The 23,241-nt window shown below is 36.5% G+C and overlaps 3 protein-coding genes across 3 annotated transcripts in view; 2 read left to right on the top strand and 1 right to left on the bottom strand.

Annotated features, from left to right (window-relative positions):
* Positions 1-206: 206 nt before the first annotated feature.
* On the bottom strand, positions 207-11,974 carry LOC107653714 (beta-galactosidase-1-like protein 2). Its single transcript, XM_016440510.1, has 19 exons — positions 11,728-11,974; positions 10,811-10,996; positions 10,668-10,736; positions 9,310-9,405; positions 8,664-8,772; positions 8,491-8,583; positions 8,339-8,420; positions 7,256-7,320; positions 6,821-6,905; positions 6,427-6,564; positions 5,842-5,922; positions 4,265-4,371; positions 4,025-4,171; positions 3,866-3,937; positions 3,224-3,302; positions 3,041-3,128; positions 2,857-2,968; positions 1,855-1,971; positions 207-1,606 (listed from the first exon to the last, which is right to left on the bottom strand). The coding sequence occupies exons 1-19, from the start codon at positions 11,817-11,819 to the stop codon at positions 1,523-1,525; spliced, it is 1,902 nt and encodes a 633-aa protein (XP_016295996.1). The 5' UTR covers positions 11,820-11,974; the 3' UTR covers positions 207-1,522.
* Positions 11,975-12,035: 61 nt separating this feature from the next.
* On the top strand, positions 12,036-17,584 carry LOC107653715 (etoposide-induced protein 2.4 homolog). The gene is made up of 11 exons (XM_016440511.1): positions 12,036-12,132; positions 12,726-12,856; positions 13,212-13,357; positions 13,439-13,499; positions 13,582-13,648; positions 13,734-13,858; positions 14,401-14,520; positions 14,607-14,718; positions 14,812-14,923; positions 15,941-16,015; positions 16,109-17,584. Exons 2-11 carry the CDS (start codon positions 12,815-12,817, stop codon positions 16,269-16,271), a joined length of 1,023 nt encoding a protein of 340 aa, XP_016295997.1. The 5' UTR covers positions 12,036-12,132; positions 12,726-12,814; the 3' UTR covers positions 16,272-17,584.
* Positions 17,585-18,801: 1,217 nt separating this feature from the next.
* LOC107653713 (STT3 oligosaccharyltransferase complex catalytic subunit A) overlaps positions 18,802-23,241 on the top strand; it is an 11,589-nt gene continuing 7,149 nt past the window's right edge. The window contains exons 1-9 of the mRNA XM_016440509.1: positions 18,802-18,891; positions 19,544-19,666; positions 19,751-19,811; positions 19,895-20,016; positions 20,252-20,397; positions 20,490-20,580; positions 20,983-21,089; positions 22,156-22,320; positions 22,901-23,081. Coding sequence (XP_016295995.1) covers positions 19,579-19,666; positions 19,751-19,811; positions 19,895-20,016; positions 20,252-20,397; positions 20,490-20,580; positions 20,983-21,089; positions 22,156-22,320; positions 22,901-23,081 — 961 coding nt within the window. The 5' untranslated portion in view covers positions 18,802-18,891; positions 19,544-19,578. The remainder of the gene's footprint in view (positions 18,892-19,543; positions 19,667-19,750; positions 19,812-19,894; positions 20,017-20,251; positions 20,398-20,489; positions 20,581-20,982; positions 21,090-22,155; positions 22,321-22,900; positions 23,082-23,241) is intronic.

Raw genomic sequence — 23,241 nt, 5'->3', positions numbered from 1 at the left:
GAGACTTAAATAATGCAATAACCATTAATTTAACAACATGAGATGTAACATACGTAAAGCCCTAATGTACATAACTGATAACAAAAAACTAAGATTTTTAATTTTTTTATGAAAAATGATCAAAGTGTCACACAAGGACCAATTTTCCACTAAATTATAAGATGCTCTTTTTGACTTGCGTTTTTACTTTCAAAAACTGTATTTAAGAGTATTTTACATGAAATCTTCCAATATATGTATCGTTTTTCACCATATCTGATAACCATTTACCATTAAAATTACAAGCATTTTCTTACAGTGCGGATTTTACAGAAAATCACAGGGTGTATGATGGGCACACTCTTTTTATTTTGTCTGCTCAAAATTCGGTGTAAAAATGCAATACTGCATATTTAATGCGTGATCTTTACTCATTTAGTGTATGATGCCGTTTTTTCTGAAACCATTTACAAAGTTGTCAAAGTTTATAATGCATAGTGTTTTAAGATTTGTCCAGATTTTAAAAGTCGTGCAGTGTATTCCAGACTTAAGACACTCTCATTGAAGAACAATTCTCAGTTAAAAAAGGATTTAAGTGATTTATTCCAGAAAATGCTCTGGAAAACGTTGATTCTAAAAGAAGTTTACAAAGCTGATTTGCGTTGAAGTTTAGATGGAAATAGTATTTGATGAAAGCTTAATTGCTAGGTGGTTGTTGTCACACGATCACACAATCATATTCTGCCCATAGATATGGCTCAAGTTGGATTTTTTTTTAACCCGTTTTATTGTCTGCCAGATGAAATTTAGGCCAAAGTCTGATGGTTTAAAAAGATCCTTCCTAAATTGAACTGTAAAATATGAGGTATCATGTACAGTATGTCTGTAGCATAAACAATGCTACAAGTTCAATTTGAACAAACCTCAAATCAAAAATACAGTTTAGGCTAAATATAAAATCTTTCTCAGTGTTTGCACAAAGGGAAAACAACACAATAACGCTGGATATACAGTAAATGCACTCATGTAACCAATTGGCTGCCTGTGGAAATTACTGAAAAGAAAAATCCTGTTGCCTACATGGCCAGTGCAACATTTACATTTTCATATAAAAAATAAAGAAAATGTTGCACTAATATGACCAATTTCAGCCAGTAAACAGCATGAGACAATCAAAAACCTAAATCTACCTTGTGTCTTGCTAACAAATGAAGCTGTCATTCAAACACACACCCTCAACTGAGTTATAATAGGCAGTCCATCTCAACATGCTCAAACATTTTCCATTTGAACACAAAATTACACAGTCCCCAGCAAGACTGCACTTTTTCATGAAAACATTTGAGATAATATCATGGAATGCAAAGCCATGCTATTAATACAAATGTGCTATTAATGTTTTAACAATCCAACAGTGACATACAAGTTTTTGCTCATTTCATTTTTGTTCAGGCACTTTGATAGTGTTTATGTATTTGATAGTACAGTCCTGTGTCCTTTAGCCATATGTTGATTTACATAAAACATTCTTGAATTTTGTTCATTAAATGTCAACTGTCATTCCCAGATCAGGAGAATCTTCAAACTGGATTTTAAAATCCGCTTCTGCTTCTTCAAACACAATCACCTGTTGAATAAAAGAAAAACAGATCTTAGAGGATTTTTGTTGATTTGTTGCCATGGAAACAAATTCCACCACTAAAATTCCAAACATTTTATTCAAGATTCTAAATAATATTACATGGGTTCAGCACACTGATCTATATCTCTATTAAAGATCAGTGGTTCAACATTGACATTTGCAGTAATTCTTCAAACACATACCAAAAAATGTATATAGCATAAATTTATACATGGAAATGTATATAAACTGACCTGGTTCATTCCACTGTTGAGGAAGGGTCCTGGTAGAAACAGAGCTTGCTGTGGTCCAGCATCCCAGTACCGTCCGATGTTTTGGCCATTAATGAAGACTACACCCTTACTCCAACCCTGCATGGGGACATAATAATCAGTACAATATTTCTAACCAAATTTTAAAGAGTAGTTCACCCTAAAATGAAAATTTGCTGAAAATTTACTCACCCTAAGGCCATTCAAGATGTAGATGATTCTTTCATCACGCATAGTGCGTGCTTGTAGATTGTTCCAATGTTTCTTCATTGGAATGGATTTGGAGAAATTTAGTGTCACTTTCTCACCAATGGGTCCTCTGCAGTGAATGGGTGCCATCAGAATGAGATTCCAAACAGCTGATGATAACATCACAATAATCCACAAGTAACCCACATGACTCCAGTCCACCAATTAACGTGTTGTAAACCAAAAAGCCACATGTTGTGATAAACAAATTCATCAAGATGTTTTAAATTTCAAGCTATTGCTTTTGGGTAAAATATGATCAAACACCATTTCTAAGTGAAAACAGTCCAAAACCGTTCTAAACGAATATGTTGGTGGATTTTGATGTGAGATGACAACAAGGGAAGAATATTTTTTACAGGAGGAAGTGTTATTATGGATTATAATTTCATATTTTGGCCAGAAGCAATGGTTGAAATTTAAAACGCCTTAATGCTGGAATTGTTTTTTTACAAACTTGTAGCTTTTCACTTCACAAGGACTGGAGTGGTATGGATTTTTGTGACGTTTTTATCAGCTGTTTGGACTCGCATTCTGACGGCACCCATTCACCGCAGAGAGGACCCATTGGTGAGCAAGTGATGTAATGCTAAATTTCTCAAAAAATCTGTTTTGATGAAGAAACAAACTCATCTGCATAGTGAATGGCCTGAGGGTGAGTACACTTTCAACAAATTTTCATGGGTGAACTATTACCTTAACCGTTCAAATCTTGTCCTATTTCATTAAACTCACTGGCAGCTTCATGAAAGTGTCACTGGGATATCCATTCACGAATAACCTTCCCTGGAAAAATCCTGGGAAGCTTGGTTTGTTAGGGACGGACTTCCAAGGTGCCCTGTACAAGCTGAAATAAAAGCATTGATGATTACTTTTCTTTTATCTTTCATGGCCTGTCACATAGTAAGATTTTACTCACCTGTCAATAAAGTCAGGAGTCATATCCAGGCTATATATTGTGAAGTCTCTAAGAGGCGTATGATTTAATAAAATGTTCCCAACAATACCTGAAAACAGATTTTGAATAGGTTGATAGTTATAATATGTTTCAGAGAGACTGTGACATCTTAAAACACAAAGCACTGATGGTCATTAACTGTACCTTTGCGCTGGTTGTCCATGTCTTTACCGTAATGCACACGTCCACAGTTCTCCACCAGCAGACTCAAAGTGCGTTTCTCCTACAGATAATCAATAGTCAATTCATTTATTTGATCAAAAATACAGTAAAAACAGTAATATTGTAAAATATTATAATTTAAAAGAACTATTTTCTATTTGAATATATTTTAAAATGCAGTTTTATTCCTGTGATGTTAAAGCTGAATTTTCAGGATCATTACGCTAGTCTTCAGAAATCATTCTAATATGCTGACTTGCTGCAATTCTTATTATTCTCAATATTGAAAACACCTGTGCTGCTTATTTTTGTGGAAACCGTGATACATTTTTTTTAGGGTTCTCTGGTGAAACATTATAAATGTCTTTACTGTCACTTTTGAGCAATTTAATGTTTCCTTGCTGGATTAAAGTATTAATTTTCTTTCTTTCAAAGAAAAATCTTACTGACCCTAAGCATTTGAACTGTAGAGTTTATGTTTTTATATATTATATTAATAGATAGAAAATGGGATAGATATTATTACAAGATATTACAATTATAAGATCATGTTTTTTAATAGACCAACTCAACATTAACAGAACAAAATTAAGATATAAAGATGTAAAACAAATAAAATCATACCTTTCCATCAGGAACAGCTAATTCTACATTTCTGTGATGAAAAATGCCAATGAAACTTTGGTTCAAAAAAACCTAGGGGGGAATTCCTGATTAAAATTAAATTAGAGCAGATGCATATTCATATACAACAACTCAGCTTAACAGTTTATCAGCACTAACCAGGGCTCTGTCTTGGATGTTGCGTCCTGATTTTAAGGAGCCTCCTCTGATGATGGTGGTCTCATAGAGGGTGTATCCATATGCCTGGCCGTTACCGTTATTCACAGGCAGATTCTCCATATTGACCGGGAATTGGGATTTGAAAGGCTCGAGGGTAAAGAAGTTGGATTTTGAGATTAATTTCTCAGAGTAAATGTTTCTGTTTCTCAGGGTAAAGTCAGGGCCAAGTAGACTTCTTACCTCATGTGTGTATGGCAGAGCGTCCCACAGGGACAGATGCTGGAACAATATGGTTGCCTCATATTCTTCTTTCCAGTGGAGACCAGGCATCTCAGAGAGGATTTCACCTGAAGAGCATCAGAGAAATCAGCACAGCTCAGAAAACACGTGAGCATGTTATTATTAGACACAATGTAGTAACTTTTCCAAAAAGGCCACATGGACAGGAGAAAAATAATATAAACCGATAATATGTTGTACAGCATCCAAAATGTTGAAAGAATCCAAGATGAATGTGCAAAAAGCTGCATGTTTATAACAAACAAATCTGTCTGTAAAGGGTTAGTTCACCCAAAAATGAAAATTAGCCCATAAATTACTCACCCTCAAGTCATCCTAGGTGTATATGACTTTCTTCTTTCAGACGAATCCAGTCGGAATTATATTAAAAATTGTCTTTGATCTTTCAAGCTGTTTCATGGCACTCAGCGGGTGTTGCATGCATCAGTCCAAAAGAACTTAAATAAAAAGCGCCCATCCATAAAAAAAAAAGTGTCTCACACGGCTCCGGGGGGTGAACAAAGGCCTCCTGTAGCAAATGTTTACAGGATCAAAGGAAGCAAAGTTTCCTTACTTTAGCAAAGGAAAACCAGTTTCCTCTTGGCTTATATCAAAATCCTCTGACATTCTTCTTTAGTGCTTCTTTAGTGACCAGTGTTTTGTTTTGATCTCTCCCCTGCGCTTCCGCATTCGTCACTTCTGAGCGGCACATGCGCAGCACTGACCTCATACGTCATCCGCCCGGAGCTGCTTCCGTGTACAACTGTACACATTTAAGTTCTTTTGGACTGATGAATGCAACACCCGCTGAGTGCCATTAAACAGCTTGAAATATCAAAGACAATTTTTGATATAACTCCGACTGGATTCGTCTGAAAGAAGAAAGTCATATACACCTAGGATGACTTGAGGGTAAGTAATTTGTGGGCTAATTTTAATTTTTGGGTGAACTAACCCTTTAAGATGTTTTAAACTTTAAACCGTTGTTTCTGGCTAAAATACGAGTCCTCTATCTAATATTACTTTCTCCAGTATAAAAGTTGTCTTATCTGCATCAGGAGAGAAATATGCACAGATCTAGCACCATTTACATGTGAAAACAGTTGAAAACCATTCTAAACAAATATAATGGTGGATTTTGATGTGAGAGGACAACAGGGGATGGACTTTTGCATTGGAGGAAGTATTATTACGGATTATGTCTGGGTATTTTGTCCAGAAGCAGCAGTTTAAAGTAAAAAAAGCATTAATGATGGATTTGTTTCTTACAAACACGCACCTTTTCACTTCACAAGATGTTAATCGATGGACTGGAGTTGTGTGGATTACTTGTGGATTATTGTGATGTTTTTATCAGCTGTTTGGACTCTCATTCTGACGTCACCCATTCACTGCAATTGGTGACCAAGTGATGTAATGCTAAATTTCTCCAAATCAGTTTTGACGAAGAAACAAACTTGGATGGCCTGAGGGTGTGTACATTTTCAGCAAATTGTCATTATTGGTTGACCTATTACTTAAAGGATGGGATCACATACTGTTGAAATTGCTGAGAAGATCTCTGAGAAGATGGTACTTTTGTGTGTAATCTCCTGCTTCTGACAGAGGAGCATCATAATCTAAAAGAAAGAGAGAGAGAAAGAAAGGCTTGTGTTACGCGTTTTCAAATACAATTTTTCAGTCCTACATGAAATGCTTGTGCTGTACTTGATAGCTCCACACACTGGATATATTGTGAAGTACAACATCAGTTCACCAAAAATGAAGATCGCAATCATCACCCCCAACCGCATGTTGTTCCAAACCTGACATCCTTTATCATGTGAAACATAAAAAGAAGATTTTTTTAATGATATCGTCTGTTTATTCTAAGCGCACGCTCGTCTGCTTCTTTAAATTCTCAAGCTCGTTATAGCAGGATGGATTCTGATTGGGTGTCAATGTTTGTATCGTTCATCAGCTGGAACAAAACGTGATTCCAACGATATTTTTCTGTGCCTTTATCGTTATAGCTGTGGTGTGGACTCTGCTATTCTTTAATATTGAGAACGATTTTTAGAACTATATCTTCATCGGTATCTTTACAGTTATCATCCTTGGTGTGAACGGGCCTTAATACAAACCATAGCTTGTAACCAGAGCTTTGTAAGACGGGTTGGCCAATGCCCCATTCATGAAGCCAAAGTTTGTCCCTCCGTGGAACATGTACAGGTTGATGGACATTCCTCGTCTCAGTGTCTCTCTTACCACGGCAAGCAAGTCTATATTAGAAAGGAAATTTCACATCAGTTGGCCCTTTATGTTCATCGTGTTAAACGGCAATTTGTCAAGGGCTTTTTAAATAATTAATATAAATAAATAGTAAATAAATAAAACACTATTAAAAAAAAAACAAAAAGTATAATAAAACATTAATAATTATTGCTTTAAATTATTAATTTAAAATATTAAAATATTATTTCTTTTATTAATTTCTATGTTTCGTTTTTCTTATTGTGTCATATCACATCATCTTACCCTCTGCAGGTAAACTATGGTGTAAACCGCCCCATCCATCAGACCTCCCTGTCCAGAGCTCCATCACCAGCACAGGACTGTTGGGCTTTATCAGAATCAGAATCAGAATCAGAATCAGAAGAGCTTTATTACCAAGTATGTTCATACACACAAGGAATTTGACTTGACGACAGGAGCTTCCAGTGTAGAAGAAAGTACAAACATAGTGCAGACATACATGATAGTGCAGACATACATAGGAATAACACAGTAGGGATGTAATATAACACTAATATAATAAAAAAAAGAAAAATTGAATAATGTACTATATACAGAAATACAAGTATAGGGAAAAATTTTATTGTTTATGCACATGAGATTAAAGTAATGTTAAACGTTTCATAGAACACTTTTATTATTACACTTTTATTACAAAACAGACACTAAAATATCTACCTGTAGTGTTTCCAGATATTTGATGTCATCATGATTCATTTTCTGTAGATTTAGAGTTCTTAAAACTGTGATGGAGGAAAGAATATTTGACAGCAATCACTTTTTATTGTTAATATCTAATCTACTGTTCAAAAGTTTGACGTCGGTAATTGTGTGTGTGTAAGAAATTAATACTTTTATTCACAAATGATGCATTACATTGATCAAAAGTTAAAAAAATATCACAATTTCCCCAAAATATTAAACAGCTCAACTGTTTTCAACATTGATAATAAAAAATATTTCTTGAGCAGCAAATCAGCTTATTAGAATGATTTCTGAAGGATCATTTAACAATCACCCTCACACACCTGTAAGTAACTGATAGGTGCATAGGAAAAACAACCAAAAAAGGTCAAAACTTCAAAACAAACGAAAAAAGAAGAATAAATCCCGCACACTATCTGCACTTGCAAATGTATCAAAATATTTATTAACTAACAACGTTTGACCTTCATCAGGCATATAAAAACAATTCCAACAATCCAATTTTAAACAACACATGACCAATCACTGCAGTACGTAGACACATCATTACCAATCAAAATCAATGACGCAATGATGTTATAGAGCTTTTCTTTTCTTTTTTTTTTTCATTATTCATATGTTTATGGTATATGTATTTTTTCTACGCAAAGAGGCAGGTCTAATAATGTATTACGTCATTGATTTTGATTTTGATTGGTAATGATGTGTCTACATATTGCAGTGATTGCTTCCATAGTGATTGGTCATGTGTTGTAGTGCTGGGCGGTATGACGTGTCATCACGTTCTATTAGTTCTACAGCTTCAGTTTCGGAACTTTCACGCTTAGTAACACGTACAGCTGTTCCCTCACCACAGTGCAACAGTGAAAAGGGACCCCTTTCAAACAGTGTTGCGTTCCGAACGTTGTTTAAGCGACATACTGCGGTATTTTAAAAATTCATATCATAACAAAAATAAACACTGGTATTCGGTATGAACCGGTATACCGCCCAGCACTAATGTGTTGTTTTAAATTGGATTCAATTTTGGATTTAATTCTTGTGTTTTGTTTGTACCTCCTTGGACTCCACCATATTTTAGACCCTCACGGTCGTCTGATGTTAGGAGAACTTCACTGATGCCTCTTTCTTGGAGAGCCTGGAAGAAATTGAATTAAAATCGAGAAAAAGCATGACATCGGAGTTTGGAATGTTTATTCATACTGTACCTCTTTGACAAATGACATGTAGTTTCCATCTCTTGCATGTGATCCATATTTGTTATCCACTTGAACGGCAATGATAGGCCCACCTTTCTTAAACTGACATCATATAAGGCCAACATCAAAGATCAGTCAGAGTACGTTTTTTAGCACTTCTTGTGTTTCAAAAAGAATCCTACCTGGAAAGGCACCACTTTGGGAATGAGCTTATCGAAGTACACATTTACAGCCGCTATGAATCCTGGGTAAGTGGTTCGCAGCATCATCTCTCTATCACGCAAAAGCCAGCTGAAGAGGGAAGTGGTTTGTTTGTGGTGATAGAAGTAGAACAAATTTCTCTTTCTGTGTGATGTTAAACTTGACATTGACAGTCCACTTTAGACATTCTGCTTGCAACTAACTGGCATTAGAATATTAGTAGACTGGTAAGTTAAGGTTAGTAGAAGAAGTTGACATGTACTTGTAAAGACTGCTTCGTAGAATGTCTGTTGGAGGACCATCTGTAAGCAAATATTAAGCAGACAGACTACTAATACTCTAATGACTGGTGGTTGGTATGTAGTTGCAAAGTTAGTAGAATATCTAAAGTGGACTACCAAAATGAAGACACACCGGATATCTAACTGTAGCTCTTTGTAACAGGTTTTTTTTATTCCCCTCATGACATGCATTACCACAAAGTGTGGCACATCATTTTGGTTTGAATGCTGCCTTTGCATGCTGCCTCACAGTTTTTAATCACATCTTCTCTGGAATTTGCAGGATACGACTTGAAAGTTATGCTACAGTAGAGCCGTTTATATTTCATTCAATGGCAGAAATCACCTGGGCAGTCCTCCAAGGTCAAGGTCAGAGCCTATGTACGGTCCTGGACGTAAAATTACCCAGAGTCCCACCTCTGCAGCCAAGTGAAGATAACTTCTGTGAAATGGATGGGCAAACAAATGAGACACCTAAAATGACACTAAAAAGTATTAAATGGATAGTTAAAATAAACAAATAAATATATATTTGAAAGTCGGAATTTGTAAAGAAACACAGTAAATTATTTAGAAATTAATTATTTCCATTTGAATAATTAAAGCATTTAACAAAATAAATAACAATTAAAATAAATTCTATAAATATTGAATGAATATCTTAAATAAATAAATACACTCTTAAAAATGAAGGTTCTTTATTGGCATCAATGGTTCCACAAAGAACCTTTACCATCCATGATGGTATCTTTACAGTGGAAAAAGGTTCTTTAGATTATTAAAATGTAGAAAAAAAATGGTTCTTTTAAGAACTGTTCACTGAAAGGTTCTTTGGGGAACCAAAACAAAACTGGTTCTTCTATGGCATTGCTGTGAAAACTCCCTTTTGGAACCTTTATTTTTAAGAGTGTATGTGAAATTTGGAATTTGTAAAGTTAATTAATTATTGCCATTTTAATAAAGTATTTCACTAACTAACTAAACCAATCAATCTATACTTGAAAGCTGGAATTTGTAAAGAAGCATGGTTATTTTGTTAGAAATGAATTATTGCCATTTTATCTAAATAAATAAATAAATATTTGAAAGTTAAAGAAGCACCGTTAACTACATAAAAATGGATTACTACGATTTTAATAGTTAAAGAATATTTAACAAAAAATAAAATAAATGTGTGAAAGTTGGAATTTGTAAAGAAGCATAATTAATTATTTAGAACTGAATTATTGTCATTTAATAATTTAAGCATTTAACAATGTTTTCTGTAACCACTTGATCACACGGTCTTTTAGAATTTCTATCATGCCATTTACAGCTTCAGACCTTACTCTGATTTTAAAAGATCTTGAAATTTTGCAATGATATTAGACTCATTCTCCAGTTGGAGGGTTGTGTTGTTATGGAAGAGCAAGGATCTACATTAATGATGTATTCCCAGTGCTGTGCAGAGCCCAGATAATGATGCAGACCAGGATGAAACAAGAATGAGAACAAAGTCCCTCCTGACAACAGCAGACCGACAGTATTGTCAGAGGACCGGCAACAGGAGCTCTCGGAGATGTTTGTCTAACTACCGTGAGTGAAAGTCCAACAAGGCATTAAATACAGGTGAGAGATCCTTCCAGGATCAAAATACACTGATCACATATAGCTCTAATGTTCTCACATGTGGGAATTAGGGAAAGGATAGGGAGGATTTCTTACTCTATGTCAAGGCCTCCCTGGAAACGTAGTTCTCCTTTCTCTGGCTGATGGAGAGACCATGGCACATCACTGCAAGATAAACCCAGTCTGATTACTGAATGCTTCTCAATATCATTGACTGTGCTTGTCCATTTCAAACCTACACAGTGAGAGTGTTGAGACCACAGGCTTTCATTTTCACCATCCGATCCTTCCAGTAAGCTCTGGGCAAGCGGAAGTAGTGTAAAGAGCCCCCCAGAATACGAAAGGGCTTTCCTCCCAGAGTGAACTGGGAAGAGTTCACCCTCAGACCCATTGATCGATTTATCCTCATCTTTACTGTCGGACCTCTGGACACACAACAAGAGAAACACTGAGAAAAAATAAAACATTTTCCTCAGGAAATTTACATGAACATTTCAATAGTTAAATCATTGAAAAAACAAACAAATAAATACATGAAAGTTAAGCACAGTTCATTATTTTGAAGTTATTTTTGCCCATTAATATTAATTCATAATTGAATAATTAATTTAAAAATTATAAATACATTTTTAAATTTAAATTAAAAAAAAAAAAAAAAAAACAGTGAATGAATGAATAACTGAATAAATGAATGAATGAATAATTCGTCAAGAAGCACAATTACAAAGAGAAGTTAAAAACGAAATGTTTCCTGTAAATACACTTCTACAATATTGGAAACATTTTATTTGATTGTTGTCCTTATTTTACATGTAGGCCTACATACTATAGCAGTAACAGTAAATTATGCTACATCATAGTTAGCCTACATCAACTGCTCGTAAACCGAATACTCACCCTAACCTTATAGTAAATAGGCTACATGTTGGTAATTAATATTACTCAGTACCTAAACATGCAAATACACTTTAAAAAGGACACATTAAAATACCGTGTAATTCAAAAACCCTGCTAATTCTGAGTTGAATAGTGAATTACTTTACTAATTTATTTTTATGTTGCATATTCATTCTGTGCAGCTGCATGCAAAAAAAAAAAAATCTAATATAAAAAGATTAAATATTAAAGACTTTTTAACTTAGAAATGTTGCCTTACCTGAAGTGTCGGTATATAATAAAGCACGCGAGACTCAAAAACAGAATAACATATCGCCTCCTATGATTGTTTCTCATACTGAAAACAGCCATGTGTTCCTGATTTAAGAGCTATGAAATGTTTCAAATATATTCTGAAATAAAGTGCCCAACAGTATCAAGTAAAAGGCAGGGACATTTAAGCGGCATGTTTCTAGGAACAAACAGAAAGCGTCGCTTGGGTATCTGCGGTGTAGTTCCTGTCAATCAGCAGGGTCTAAAAACTACAAATCCCGTCATATGTCTCACCACACCGCGCATGCGCAGCTGCACTGGCCTATGCTGTTTTGTTGAGAGCTTGAGAAAAGAGAGTGATACTTCAAGGCTTCAGGAGAAGAGAAGATTTTAGCCTAAATAGGCATATGAGGTACGATGTGCTGGATTGATATGTTGACATGTTTTCTATGGTTATAGGTGTCCGATAATATCTATTAAAGTTGATTTTTGCTGTATTTAGCTGCTCAGCTAATGATCTACTGGCTAATGCTGCTGGCTTTGTTGTTTACTAGAGAACTGGTCCATCAAACTGCTTCGTGACAGTGTTTTTTGATAATCGAAATGATGATAATCTTATTTGGCCTGAAATATTATGCGTTCTTTTGGAGATATAGAGTGTTATTTTCTAATCTACACCAAGCTTTAGTTCTGGTCAAAATATATTGTAAAAATATGATTGTTATTGTATATGTGTGACCCCTTGATCATGGTCACATGGAGTTCCACTAGTGCATGTTTTCAGCATACATGTCGTGTCATTTCAGTTGTGGGCCTCTAAGTTCCCTCTAATAAAATTGATGACACATTGTTTAATGTATTCCTTTATTTCAGTTCATGACTAATGTTTTTCAGTGTTGTGTTTTTTTTTTTTTCAAAGCCGCTGGATCAAATGGCTTAACACTGGAATTAAAGCATGTTAAGTTATGAAGCCTCAGATATAAAGAGTTGTCTTTCTCTGGACAGTTTGCAGGTGTGTCCTCCTCCTGTCATGAGATCTTGCCTGGCCCCTGGCTGTCCCTCCTGCAGTTGATGACTCTGCAGCCGGTGTGGAGATGACGGACAGTGTCAGAGCGTTTGTCCGCAATGTTGCGATGGTCAGAACCTAATTTTACATCTAATAAACCTTATGTTTTAATGTACTACTTGAAAGCTCATCAACATCTGTAAGTTCTTGGTGTTGGGTCCTGGTTGGAAACACAAGCTTGCCTTTTATTTATTTTTCTTTTAATGCAAATCAGCATATTAGAATGGTTTCTGAAGGATCATGTGACAATGAAGACTGGAGTAATTATGCTAAACATTCTGCTTTGCATCACAGGAATAAATTACTTTTTAAAATGTATTAAAATCAGTTATTTTACTGTATTCTTATCTGTATTCAGTCAATTTTTAACATCATTCACACAAGTGGGCCTTAATCCAAGTGGCAATCTTTCTGTTTCATTTTAGGGGATCAAGGACTCCATCCTGGGCATTGGAACCATCTCTAAGCTCGATGCTCGGATTCAGCAGAAGCGGGAGGAGCAGAGGAGGCGCAGAACGAGCGGGGCCCTGGCGATGAGACGGTCTCAGAGCGAGGAACGGAAACAGGACAGGTAGATGTGCCATTCAAATTCATCCATTCAGTTTATTATAATACTATCAGTCCTGATAAAATATGCTTCTTTCTTTAACAGTGAACCAAAACTAGCAAGTCGAATTTTTCAGTGCTGTGCCTGGAATGGAGGCGTATTTTGGGTATGTTTCTCAATCTCTTATTGGCCAACTATGCATAGGCTAAACTATTATATTACAAAATCCCATTTGTTTTCTCTCACAGCTAAGCCTGTTCCTGTTTTATCGGGTATTTATCCCATTGCTGCAGTCCCTCACTGCTAGAATCATAGGTATGTGGTGCTTTTAAGGAACTTTCATGTCATATAGTCCAGATATGTCTTTGTATTTATGCTTGTCCTGCTGATCTGGTTTCAGGTGACCCTTCGCTGCATGGTAACGTGTGGTCCTGGCTGGAGTTCATCCTGACATCTGTATTCAGCGCTCTCTGGGTTCTGCCTCTCTTTGTGCTTAGCAAGATAGTCAATGCCATTTGGTTCCAGGTGAGACTTTTTTGTTTGTACGTATCTTATGAGTGGCTTGCTGGTTTGATCGTGAAATCAGCATTCTTGTATTTTTCAGTTTATTAGAGCAAAAAAAAACAAAAAACATTTTTTACAGTGATTTTACGATGCTTAGTGAGTTAGGCAGGACTTCATAGTGGTAAAATCATCAGCATGCCCAGTTTCCAGTATGTACACTAGTACCATACAAAAGTTTGGGGTTATTAAGATTTTTAAATGTTTTTGACAGAAGTCTCTTGGGCTGCATTTATTTGATCAAAAATACAGTCAAAGCAAAAATCTTGTGAAATTTTATTACGGCTTTAAATAACTGTTTTCCATTTTTAATATATTTTAAAATATCATTTGTTCTTGTGATGTTATAGCTGAATTACTCCAGTCTTCAGTGTCACATGATCCTTCATAAATCATTCCTAAATGTTGATTTGGTGCTCAAGAACCACATAGGCTACATATATACATATCTGTTTTGTAATATTTGAAATATAAAGTTGTAAATTTAGTTCTGTTTTGCTGGGCAGGACATTGCTGATCTAGCGTTTGAAGTATCTGGACGGAAAGCTCAGCCTTTTCCCAGCGTCAGCAAGATCATTGCAGACATGCTCTTCAATCTTTTGCTCCAGGCCCTCTTCCTCATTCAGGTAGAAGATCGCTGAAATCTTTACATCTCCACTCAACTTGTTTATCTCTCTAATTCAAACATACTTTTATGTCTGTTGTTTTTCAGGGATGGATTGTGAGTCTCTTCCCCATTGATGCTATTGGTCAGTTGGTCAGTCTCCTGCACATGTCTCTGCTCTACTCACTTTACTGCTTTGAATATCGCTGGTTTAATCACGGTAAGTGTGTGACTCCTCTGATCAGTCAGTGTGATAAACGATCAGAGTATCTACTCTAAACTTTTCCTGATTGACATTGCATCTCTTCTGAAGGGATTGAAATGCACCAAAGGCTGTCAAACATTGAGAGAAACTGGCCGTATTACTTTGGCTTCGGTTTGCCCATGGCACTACTGACTGCGCTGCCATCGTCATACATCATAAGGTACAATCAGAGTCCATTTCGACTCATTCTCACACAACAACGATGTAGTCCAAAACGGAAAAGTTTTTCCCTTGCGTTTTTAAAAAGTTTCTCGTATACACAACAACGTTTTCAAAACGATTCCCGTTTACACATATCCGAGTGGCCAAAAACGCTGTATTACGTATGCCAGGCCAGTAGTTGGTGCTGTCACCTTGTTAGTAAACAGTACCTGTAGTGAGGTGACGATTATATGATGTATATGATGCATCTCCGCTGTTGGTTGTAATATTGGTGAAGTAAATCCACACTTTGCTGAAGAAGTGTTAGCAAACTCTTAAACAGCAACAACAGTACCATGTACTCCGCCATTGTTGTGTGTGTTTGTTCGCGCTTGCCTTTAAAATCGACACGTACTGCACATGTCTACATACCTAACACGTACTACGCACGCGCATGACGTCACCGTTTTCAAAGATTCCCGTTTTTGGTGTTGACACGGAAATGATAACGGTGGTGTTTTCAAAAACTTGCACTTTGAAACCCGTTTTCAAAAATATGCGTTTTCATTCCCCAAAACGCCGTTGTTGTGTAAACGAACAGGCAAAACGCATAAAAAGTTTCCCGTTTTTGGCTGAAAACGTTGTTGTGTAAACGGCCCCTTAGTCGGATTGTGATTAAAGAGATAACCCACCCAAAAATGAAAATTGTCTTCAACTACTTGCTCTCTTGTCATTTCAAACCTGTTATTTCTTCTGCTGAGCGCAAAAGAAGATATTTTGAAAAATTTGCTTTTTTTTGGTACACACAATTGAAATCGATGGGAACCAACCCTGGTTAGTTTCCAACATTTTTCAAAATATCTTCTTTTGTGTTCCACAGAAGAAAGTCCGTTTTGAAATGACATGAGGGTGAGTAAATGTCACCTTTTTTATCAATCTGAGACATCCCTAGTGTTTTCCTAGGCATATGTTGTATTCCAAGAGCGTTTATGAATAATTTCTGTGCGACTACTGAATCTTGTACTCTTTCCTCCAGCGGCTGTTTGTTCTCCATTCTCTTCCCACTCTTCATCATCAGCGCTAATGAAGCAAAGACCCCAGTCAAACTCTAGTAAGTGTTTTTTTGTTTGTTTTGTTTTACTTAAAACTTACTAAAAAAGAGATTTTATCGCTGATAACATTGCCGTTTTTTCCAACAATGCAGCCACTTCCAGCTCCGCCTCTTTTCCCTGGTCGTCCTCATCAGTAACAAACTGTTCCACAAGACGGTGCACCTGCAGAGCTCCATCACGACCTCCACGTCCACAGAGAAGCTGCCCTCGCCTCACATGTCCCCGACGCGCCAGCGACCTATGCCCCCCCAGTGACCTCTTTCAGGATTCCCAATTCGGTTCGGTATGAAAGAGTCAGGTGGATGGAAAAAATTTGCGTGGTCTGTCGATGTTCTTCTGAGGGATGAATGGGACGGGTTAGTAATGTGTTTGGGACTGGATCGCCCTGTGCTGATACACAAGATCATGATTCTCTGTGTGATTGTTTTTTTTTTTTGGGACTATTTTTGTACCCATTATGTGCCATTTGTGTGATTTGTAGAGACAGCACAAAGACCTCAGCGTGCACATTTTCTGTGAACTGGCTTCCCTCCTCTTTTAGGCCCTGTAGTCGTTTTATCTATTTATGGCCTTCTTTTTAATTTTTTGTAATGGCTTTTTCTGCCTTGTGAGGCCCGGACACATGACAGTTTGTCTCTCAGTTAACACTAAGCTCTATGACATGCTTTAGCTAATGACTTATGGAATGGATGAGTAGAAAAAGGCCCTAGCGTCCCCCAGTGGTTTGTTTTTCTGCACTGGAATCTGGACTAGACTGAAAAACAATCAAATTGAAAGGCCTCTTTATGCAAGGGATGTTTCTTGACCTAAAATGTTGTGAGTTGTCTGCTAGACGTTTTAAAATCATTACTTTATTGACTACACATTTTCTTAATGGAATAGTTTGACTGAAAATCATTTATTCACCCTCATGGTTTCCTTCATATGTGGAACACAAAAGTAGGTATTTTGCAGAATGTTAATGCTGCTCAAGTCCCTATATCCTTATATTTGATGAAAAACAGCAGTGTGGACATTCTTTGAAATTTCTCCTTTTGTGTTCCATCGAAGAAAATCATGTTAGGAACCACATGATGGCAGGATGTTTTTCCCTGAGCTGTTCTAGAAGTAACAATGGGAAACTCAAAAGGGAGCTGCTTTTATTTGATTTCTTTTATAATGCGTTTTTATTTTGGGAATACCATGTCAACATGATCTGGTGTCATCTGTAATGGTTTGGGGATGATTTCCAACAGTATGCACAAGCTTTATTAATCTGCTGCTGTCAGGTGACACTGCCAAACTGTGTGAAACTGTTCTTTAAATGATCACGGATCCAGTTTCCGATGAATGCTGGCATGTCAAGTGGATGTCTACTGTGGTGTATGTTCCTGGAGTTCAGTACCTGGAACCTGTTTTGAAACATTTGAAACTGAAGCACATATTATGTCATTGTAGCCGCGGGGGGTGGGTGGTGTGTATTTTAAAAAGGGTTGTAATTATCGTCAGGAGTCAATAGTGTTATACCTACAGATGGAAATCTGTGAGTGACATTTTGTAAAAGTATTACATTATTTCAATAAATTTGGTCTGTGTACAGTATTTGTATAGGATGGTCTTATTTTATGTTTAGATTTTACATTTATGCATTTGGCAGATGTTTTTATCCAGAACGACTTATATTGCATTGAAGATACACATTTTGGGAAAACCTAGTTAGTATGCATTTTACAAAATATGTTGTTATATTTTACTGTAACTCAAAAACTCAAACTGATTTTTAAAATTATTTTTATAATTATGTAATTTAATATATCAGGCATATTAGAATGATTTTTGAAGGATCATGTGACACTGAAAACTGGAGTAATGATGTTGAAAATTCAGCTAAATCAGGAATAAATTACATTTCAAATTAAAACAGTTATTTTAAATTGTAATAATATTTCACAATATTACTGTTTTTACAGAATATTTAATCAAATAAATGCAGCCTTGGTGAGCATGAGATGACTTTCCAAAACATTTAAAAAAATCCCAGTTATTCCAAACTCTTGACCTGCAGTGTATATGTATATCATTATTTTCAATCGTGTATAATCTTATTATAATAGTATGTATTAGTCACAATGCATGAGATAACTCAAATAACTTTTTGTTGAAGGACAAAACAGACAAATATCCTAAATAAACACTTTGCTTTAGAAGTATCATGAACTTCATGAAAATATTTTTTTCTTCTTTACATAAATCATTATGAACGTGTAAGGGAAATTTGATCTAACAATTAAAATAGCATATAAATGGTATGATATTTAATAGTTAAAGTTGAGTGCTGTATGGACTCCACACAGTGCTTGCTGACTGTCTTTCTCCCTTTAGGACACGTCATATCTGGATTATTGTATATTACTTGCTGTGTTTGTTTGTTTGCTTGGTTGTTATTGTATTTATGTAATATTTGTATTTTTGTAATTAGAGTTTTTGCCATGAAAATTGCCTCAGATGCTGTCATGGCATTAAATAAAATGATACTACTACTACTTGATATAAATCATCATGAACTTGTAAGGGAAATTTTATTTAACAATTAAAATAACATAAATGTTATGATATTTGATAGTTAAAGTTTTAAAGTTGAGTGCTGCATGGATTCCACAGTGCTTACTGTCTTTCTCCCTTTAGGACACGTCATATCTGGAGCGCCATGCGGAACTGGTCTTGACACCCTTGAATGACATCTCGAAGACCAATCAGCGAAGGCCGTTTTCACATAATCGTGACGCTGAGCCAATTAGCGCCCTCTCTACGTGGATGGGCGGGGCTTGATTCGCAGAGAGGGTTGTGTGTGAGTGTGGAAGGGCTGGAGTGGGTGAACCGCCGATGAATAAGACTGGTAATTTTGCAAATTTCTCATTTCTCATATCTCATTTATTGCAACTATACGGGTTCGCTGTCATTACATTTACTCCAGTGCATTAAATAACACATTTACGTATAATAAAAAAAGCTTGGGAAGGTGTGAGATAGGTGTGATGTTAGCTAGCTGCTAAGGAGCTAATCAAGACTTTAATAGTTTATTATCACGAATAGTTTATCAGAAAAACACAGAATTTATGTCAATACTGATCATCTTTGAATTGATTTATCTGCAGTGAAGTAGTAATGAGTAGCTTTTTGTATAGGAATTGTGCACAAACTGGCTCTCTTCCTGATTTTATAAAGAGTTGACAATTTAACAGATGACATAATATGCAGATTTATGCAGTTCTTAAACTGCTTTACCCTCTACAATTCAAATTTGATGCTTAATTGATTTGAAAACCTCTTTAACCAGATCAAAAATAAATTGTGGAATTGCATAATCATGTCTAGAAATTTAAATCTGCCGAAATTTGCTTACTGCTTGTGCATAGTTTGTTGTTAAAGGAGCCCTATCCTACACTTCTCTAACATTTTATTTTTCCCCCTAAAGCGTATGTATAGTGTAAGTTGTATTACCATTATTAACAGTTGTATTAACGTGCTGTTGTTCTCTGTTTTGTCAGGTATCAAGAGTTAGTGCTGCCTCTTGTGTGTTAAGATGACCAAGCTGGGCTTCCTGCGTCTGTCCTATGAGAAACAGGACACCCTGCTGAAGCTGCTCATCCTGTCTATGGCAGCCGTCCTGTGTGAGTGGATACACATCCCTTTAAGTCAGACTCCCTGTATGTCAACTGTCCTCTAAATCCGTCTGTCTTGTCATTTTCCTCCAGCGTTCTCCACCAGACTGTTCTCTGTGCTTCGCTTCGAGAGTGTCATCCATGAGTTTGATCCGTAAGTGCAGCTTTCGCATCATTATTGCAGTGCACCAGCATCCGAACACCTGTTTAAATGAGTTTCCTGTTTGTTGTTGGCAGGTATTTCAATTACCGGACCACTCGCTTCTTGGCAGAAGAGGGCTTTTACCAATTCCATAATTGGTTTGATGATCGGGCTTGGTATCCACTTGGGAGGATTATAGGAGGCACCATCTATCCTGGTACATTTTAATGACACTAATTTCTAAATGTATAGCAATATTGTGCTTTTCAGCCACTTGTGGCCTGACTTTAAGTACAGAGGTTGGACTTTTTCATGTGATGGTTGATAAAACTGGCGGAGATCTAAATGTAAACTATATTTAGGGACTCTTTGACTAGCAACCTTACAGCAACTGGCTAAAACCACTTTTTAACAGTATAGCAACCTTGTGTTGTTTCCTTTTTTCCTTACAGGGTTGATGATCACATCTGCAGCTCTATATCACGTGCTACACTTCTTCCACATCACCATCGACATCCGCAATGTATGTGTGTTCCTCGCCCCTCTCTTCTCCTCCTTCACCGCTATTGTCACCTATCACTTCACAAAAGAGCTCAAGGTGAGATGAACCTCAGCACTCGTCCATCTTACACACCTGTTCATTATTTGTCTAGCTAACTTACCTAACTGAAGTAACACTGTATGTTTCAGGATGCGGGTGCAGGGCTTCTGGCTGCCGCCATGATCGCAGTCGTCCCTGGATACATCTCCCGTTCTGTGGCAGGCTCTTATGACAATGAAGGTATAATCTTATCTCAGAGATGTGTGTTAAATTTTTTTAATTGACCGATATGGTAATGGTTTAATAAAATGGTTTTGATGCTTTTAAAAATAAATCATATTATTCACAATCACAATATTATTGATTTTGTTTAAATAAATGAAGCCTACGTGAGTATAAGAGAATTCTTTCCAAAAAAACAAAACAAAATAAAAATCTTACTTGCCCAAAGCTTTTGAATGGTAGTGTAGATACATATATTTATAATATAGTTTGTTCCTTGTATGTCATTGTGTTTTAAAATATACAAAAAAATTCGAATTAGTAATATGTATTTAAAATGTACATTAATATATATATATATATATATCATCAATGCTTATATATCAATGTATATAATTTTTTTTTTTGTGTGTTGCAAAGGAATCGCCATTTTCTGCATGCTGTTGACGTACTACATGTGGATCAAAGCAGTGAAAACAGGCTCCATTTATTGGTCGTCCATGTGTGCGCTGGCATATTTTTACATGGTGAGCCACATTGTCACAGCAAATCAATAAATTATGTTATTTAAATACTAGGGCTGCCCTCGACTAAGGATTTTTCTGGTCGACTAGTAGTCGTTCATTTTAAGCATTAGTCGACTAATCGCACATTTATTAATAAACCATTTAAATCATTATAATGAGCCTTTAATTGCCTACATAGCCTATTAAGCCCTCAAGCGCACGCATAAAGCTTGCCACGGCACACCGGCAGAAGTATGATTATGAATGTGTCAGGGAAAAACAGTAAGGATGGCTGCATTAACATTTTAATAATTTGATAAACTAGTGCTTTCTTTGTTTTCGGTTTAAGTAGTGTTTAAGTACTTTCTCCGCAGTAGTGATGTGCCTGTATGCGTGTTTCATACGGATTACATAATCTGAGAATATTTGTATACCATTTGAATTGGTTAATTTGAAAGTAGACATTTCACTCTCTATAGATATATTTTTAATGTCTGTAAGGCAAAGATATACACGGAGTTTCGCATTCAAGTTCACAGAGACCGAGACGGCAGAACGCGCATCCTGTTTGCTTTCATTATTTTACAAACGCGCAATGTTTGTTGTTATTGTGAGTGCACACAAATAAAGTATTTGTCTTTACAGATTTGAAAGATGTATTACTCTTATCTGTATGAGCAAAAATGAGGGAGTATTTTAAGAGCAAATGAGTGCACCGGCGCCTCCATCTATCCTGCAGTGAGCGCGCTACTCTTCACACTCCGCACAGACACTTGAACAGCGCACATTTCTCTAGATTAACATTAGATTGAGTAGCCATGTAAAGTTGCTAGTACTTGCATATTTCAGTTGATAAGCCATATTTGAGGTTGATGAATGATAGGCGAGCGTTTCGATGTCCTGCCCGATGTACTACCACATAGACCAGCCGTTAACGATCTGTCTGTCACGGACTGTGTGACTTCATCTGTGGATTTTTTTTTTTTCTGCGACTAATAAAATTTTGGTTGACTATTAGGGGGCAGCCCTATTAAATACACAAAATACATTGTTTCAATAACACAATAGCTTTGTGTGTTGGTGTCAGGTGTCCTCCTGGGGTGGTTACGTGTTTCTGATTAACCTCATTCCCCTGCACGTGCTGGTGTTGATGCTCACCGGCCGTTTCTCTCATCGCATCTATGTGGCGTACTGCACAGTGTACTGCCTGGGCACCATCCTCTCCATGCAGATCTCTTTTGTTGGATTCCAAGTAAGGAGTTGTAGTAAATCAGCTCAAAAGGGAAATATTTATGAGTTACTTGAAGATAAAAACTGCCGGAAAATAAACTCAAGAGTAAAGTCTTGAGAGTCTTGGAAAAGTGTTGTCTCAAACGAAGAGGGTTTTTGAGCCAAGATTAGTCTGAGCTAATGACTTTTGATGGTTCCTATCCACACCCACCTTTTGGGTGGAATGGCCAATACCAGGCGTGAATTTTTGAGCGGGAGAAGTTTCCTTTGTCTCGCGTTATGACCCATTTGCATGTTTTATGGCCGGTCTGGAATTGATGCAGTTTTAACCCAAAATATAGTACAAATCGTATGATGCGTATAGTGGGGGGGAACCATTGGCCATTTAGCACCCATATAAGTGTAAAGTCTGTGACCAGGACTGTAATTTATATGCAAATGTCAAAAGCTAAAAGGGTCTCTTAAGCCATAAAACCCAAAGATCATGCATGATTCTACGCAGATGCTACAGAGTTGAACATCAGTTACCAAATATAAGTAATTACTATAACATGAACTTCCAAACAGATTAATAATCTTTATCTTTCTTTCTCTTCTTGTAGCCCGTCCAGTCCTCTGAACACATGGCTGCATTCGGAGTGTTTGGCCTGTGTCAGATTCACGCCTTTGTCGATTACCTCCGGAGCAAACTGAACACGCAGCAGTTTGAAGTGTTGTTCAAGAGTGTAATTTCACTGGTCGGTATCATCCTGTTCTCTGTAGGCACAGTGCTCATGCTGACAGGTGAGAGGAGAAAAATAATAATATAAATAAATAATATAAATACTAGAGGTCGACTGATGTATCGGTTTTGCCGATTAATCGGCACCGATAGTTGATTGCTGGAACTATCGGTTATCGACAAAAATCCATGCCGATAGTTTTCCGGGTTGCGTCCATTGCT

Source organism: Sinocyclocheilus anshuiensis, unplaced genomic scaffold (assembly GCF_001515605.1).
Source record: "Sinocyclocheilus anshuiensis isolate Anshui unplaced genomic scaffold, SAMN03320099.WGS_v1.1 scaffold315, whole genome shotgun sequence".
Taxonomy (NCBI): domain Eukaryota; kingdom Metazoa; phylum Chordata; class Actinopteri; order Cypriniformes; family Cyprinidae; genus Sinocyclocheilus; species Sinocyclocheilus anshuiensis.
Note: the sequence above shows the minus strand (reverse complement) of the source record. Positions and strands in the feature narration are given on the sequence as shown.

Coding starts and splice junctions, on each gene's coding strand:
- LOC107653714 (XM_016440510.1), bottom strand. CDS start 11,819: ATGGCTGTTTTCAGTATGAGAAACAATCATAGGAGGCGATATGTTATT. Junction 9,406..10,667: donor CAGGGAGGCCTTGACATAGA/GTAAGAAATCCT, acceptor TCCATTTCACAG/AAGTTATCTTCACTTGGCTG. Junction 2,969..3,040: donor ACTCCTGACTTTATTGACAG/GTGAGTAAAATC, acceptor CTTTTATTTCAG/CTTGTACAGGGCACCTTGGA.
- LOC107653715 (XM_016440511.1), top strand. CDS start 12,815: ATGACGGACAGTGTCAGAGCGTTTGTCCGCAATGTTGCGATG. Junction 14,924..15,940: donor CCATCGTCATACATCATAAG/GTACAATCAGAG, acceptor TCTTTCCTCCAG/CGGCTGTTTGTTCTCCATTC. Junction 16,016..16,108: donor AAGACCCCAGTCAAACTCTA/GTAAGTGTTTTT, acceptor CCAACAATGCAG/CCACTTCCAGCTCCGCCTCT.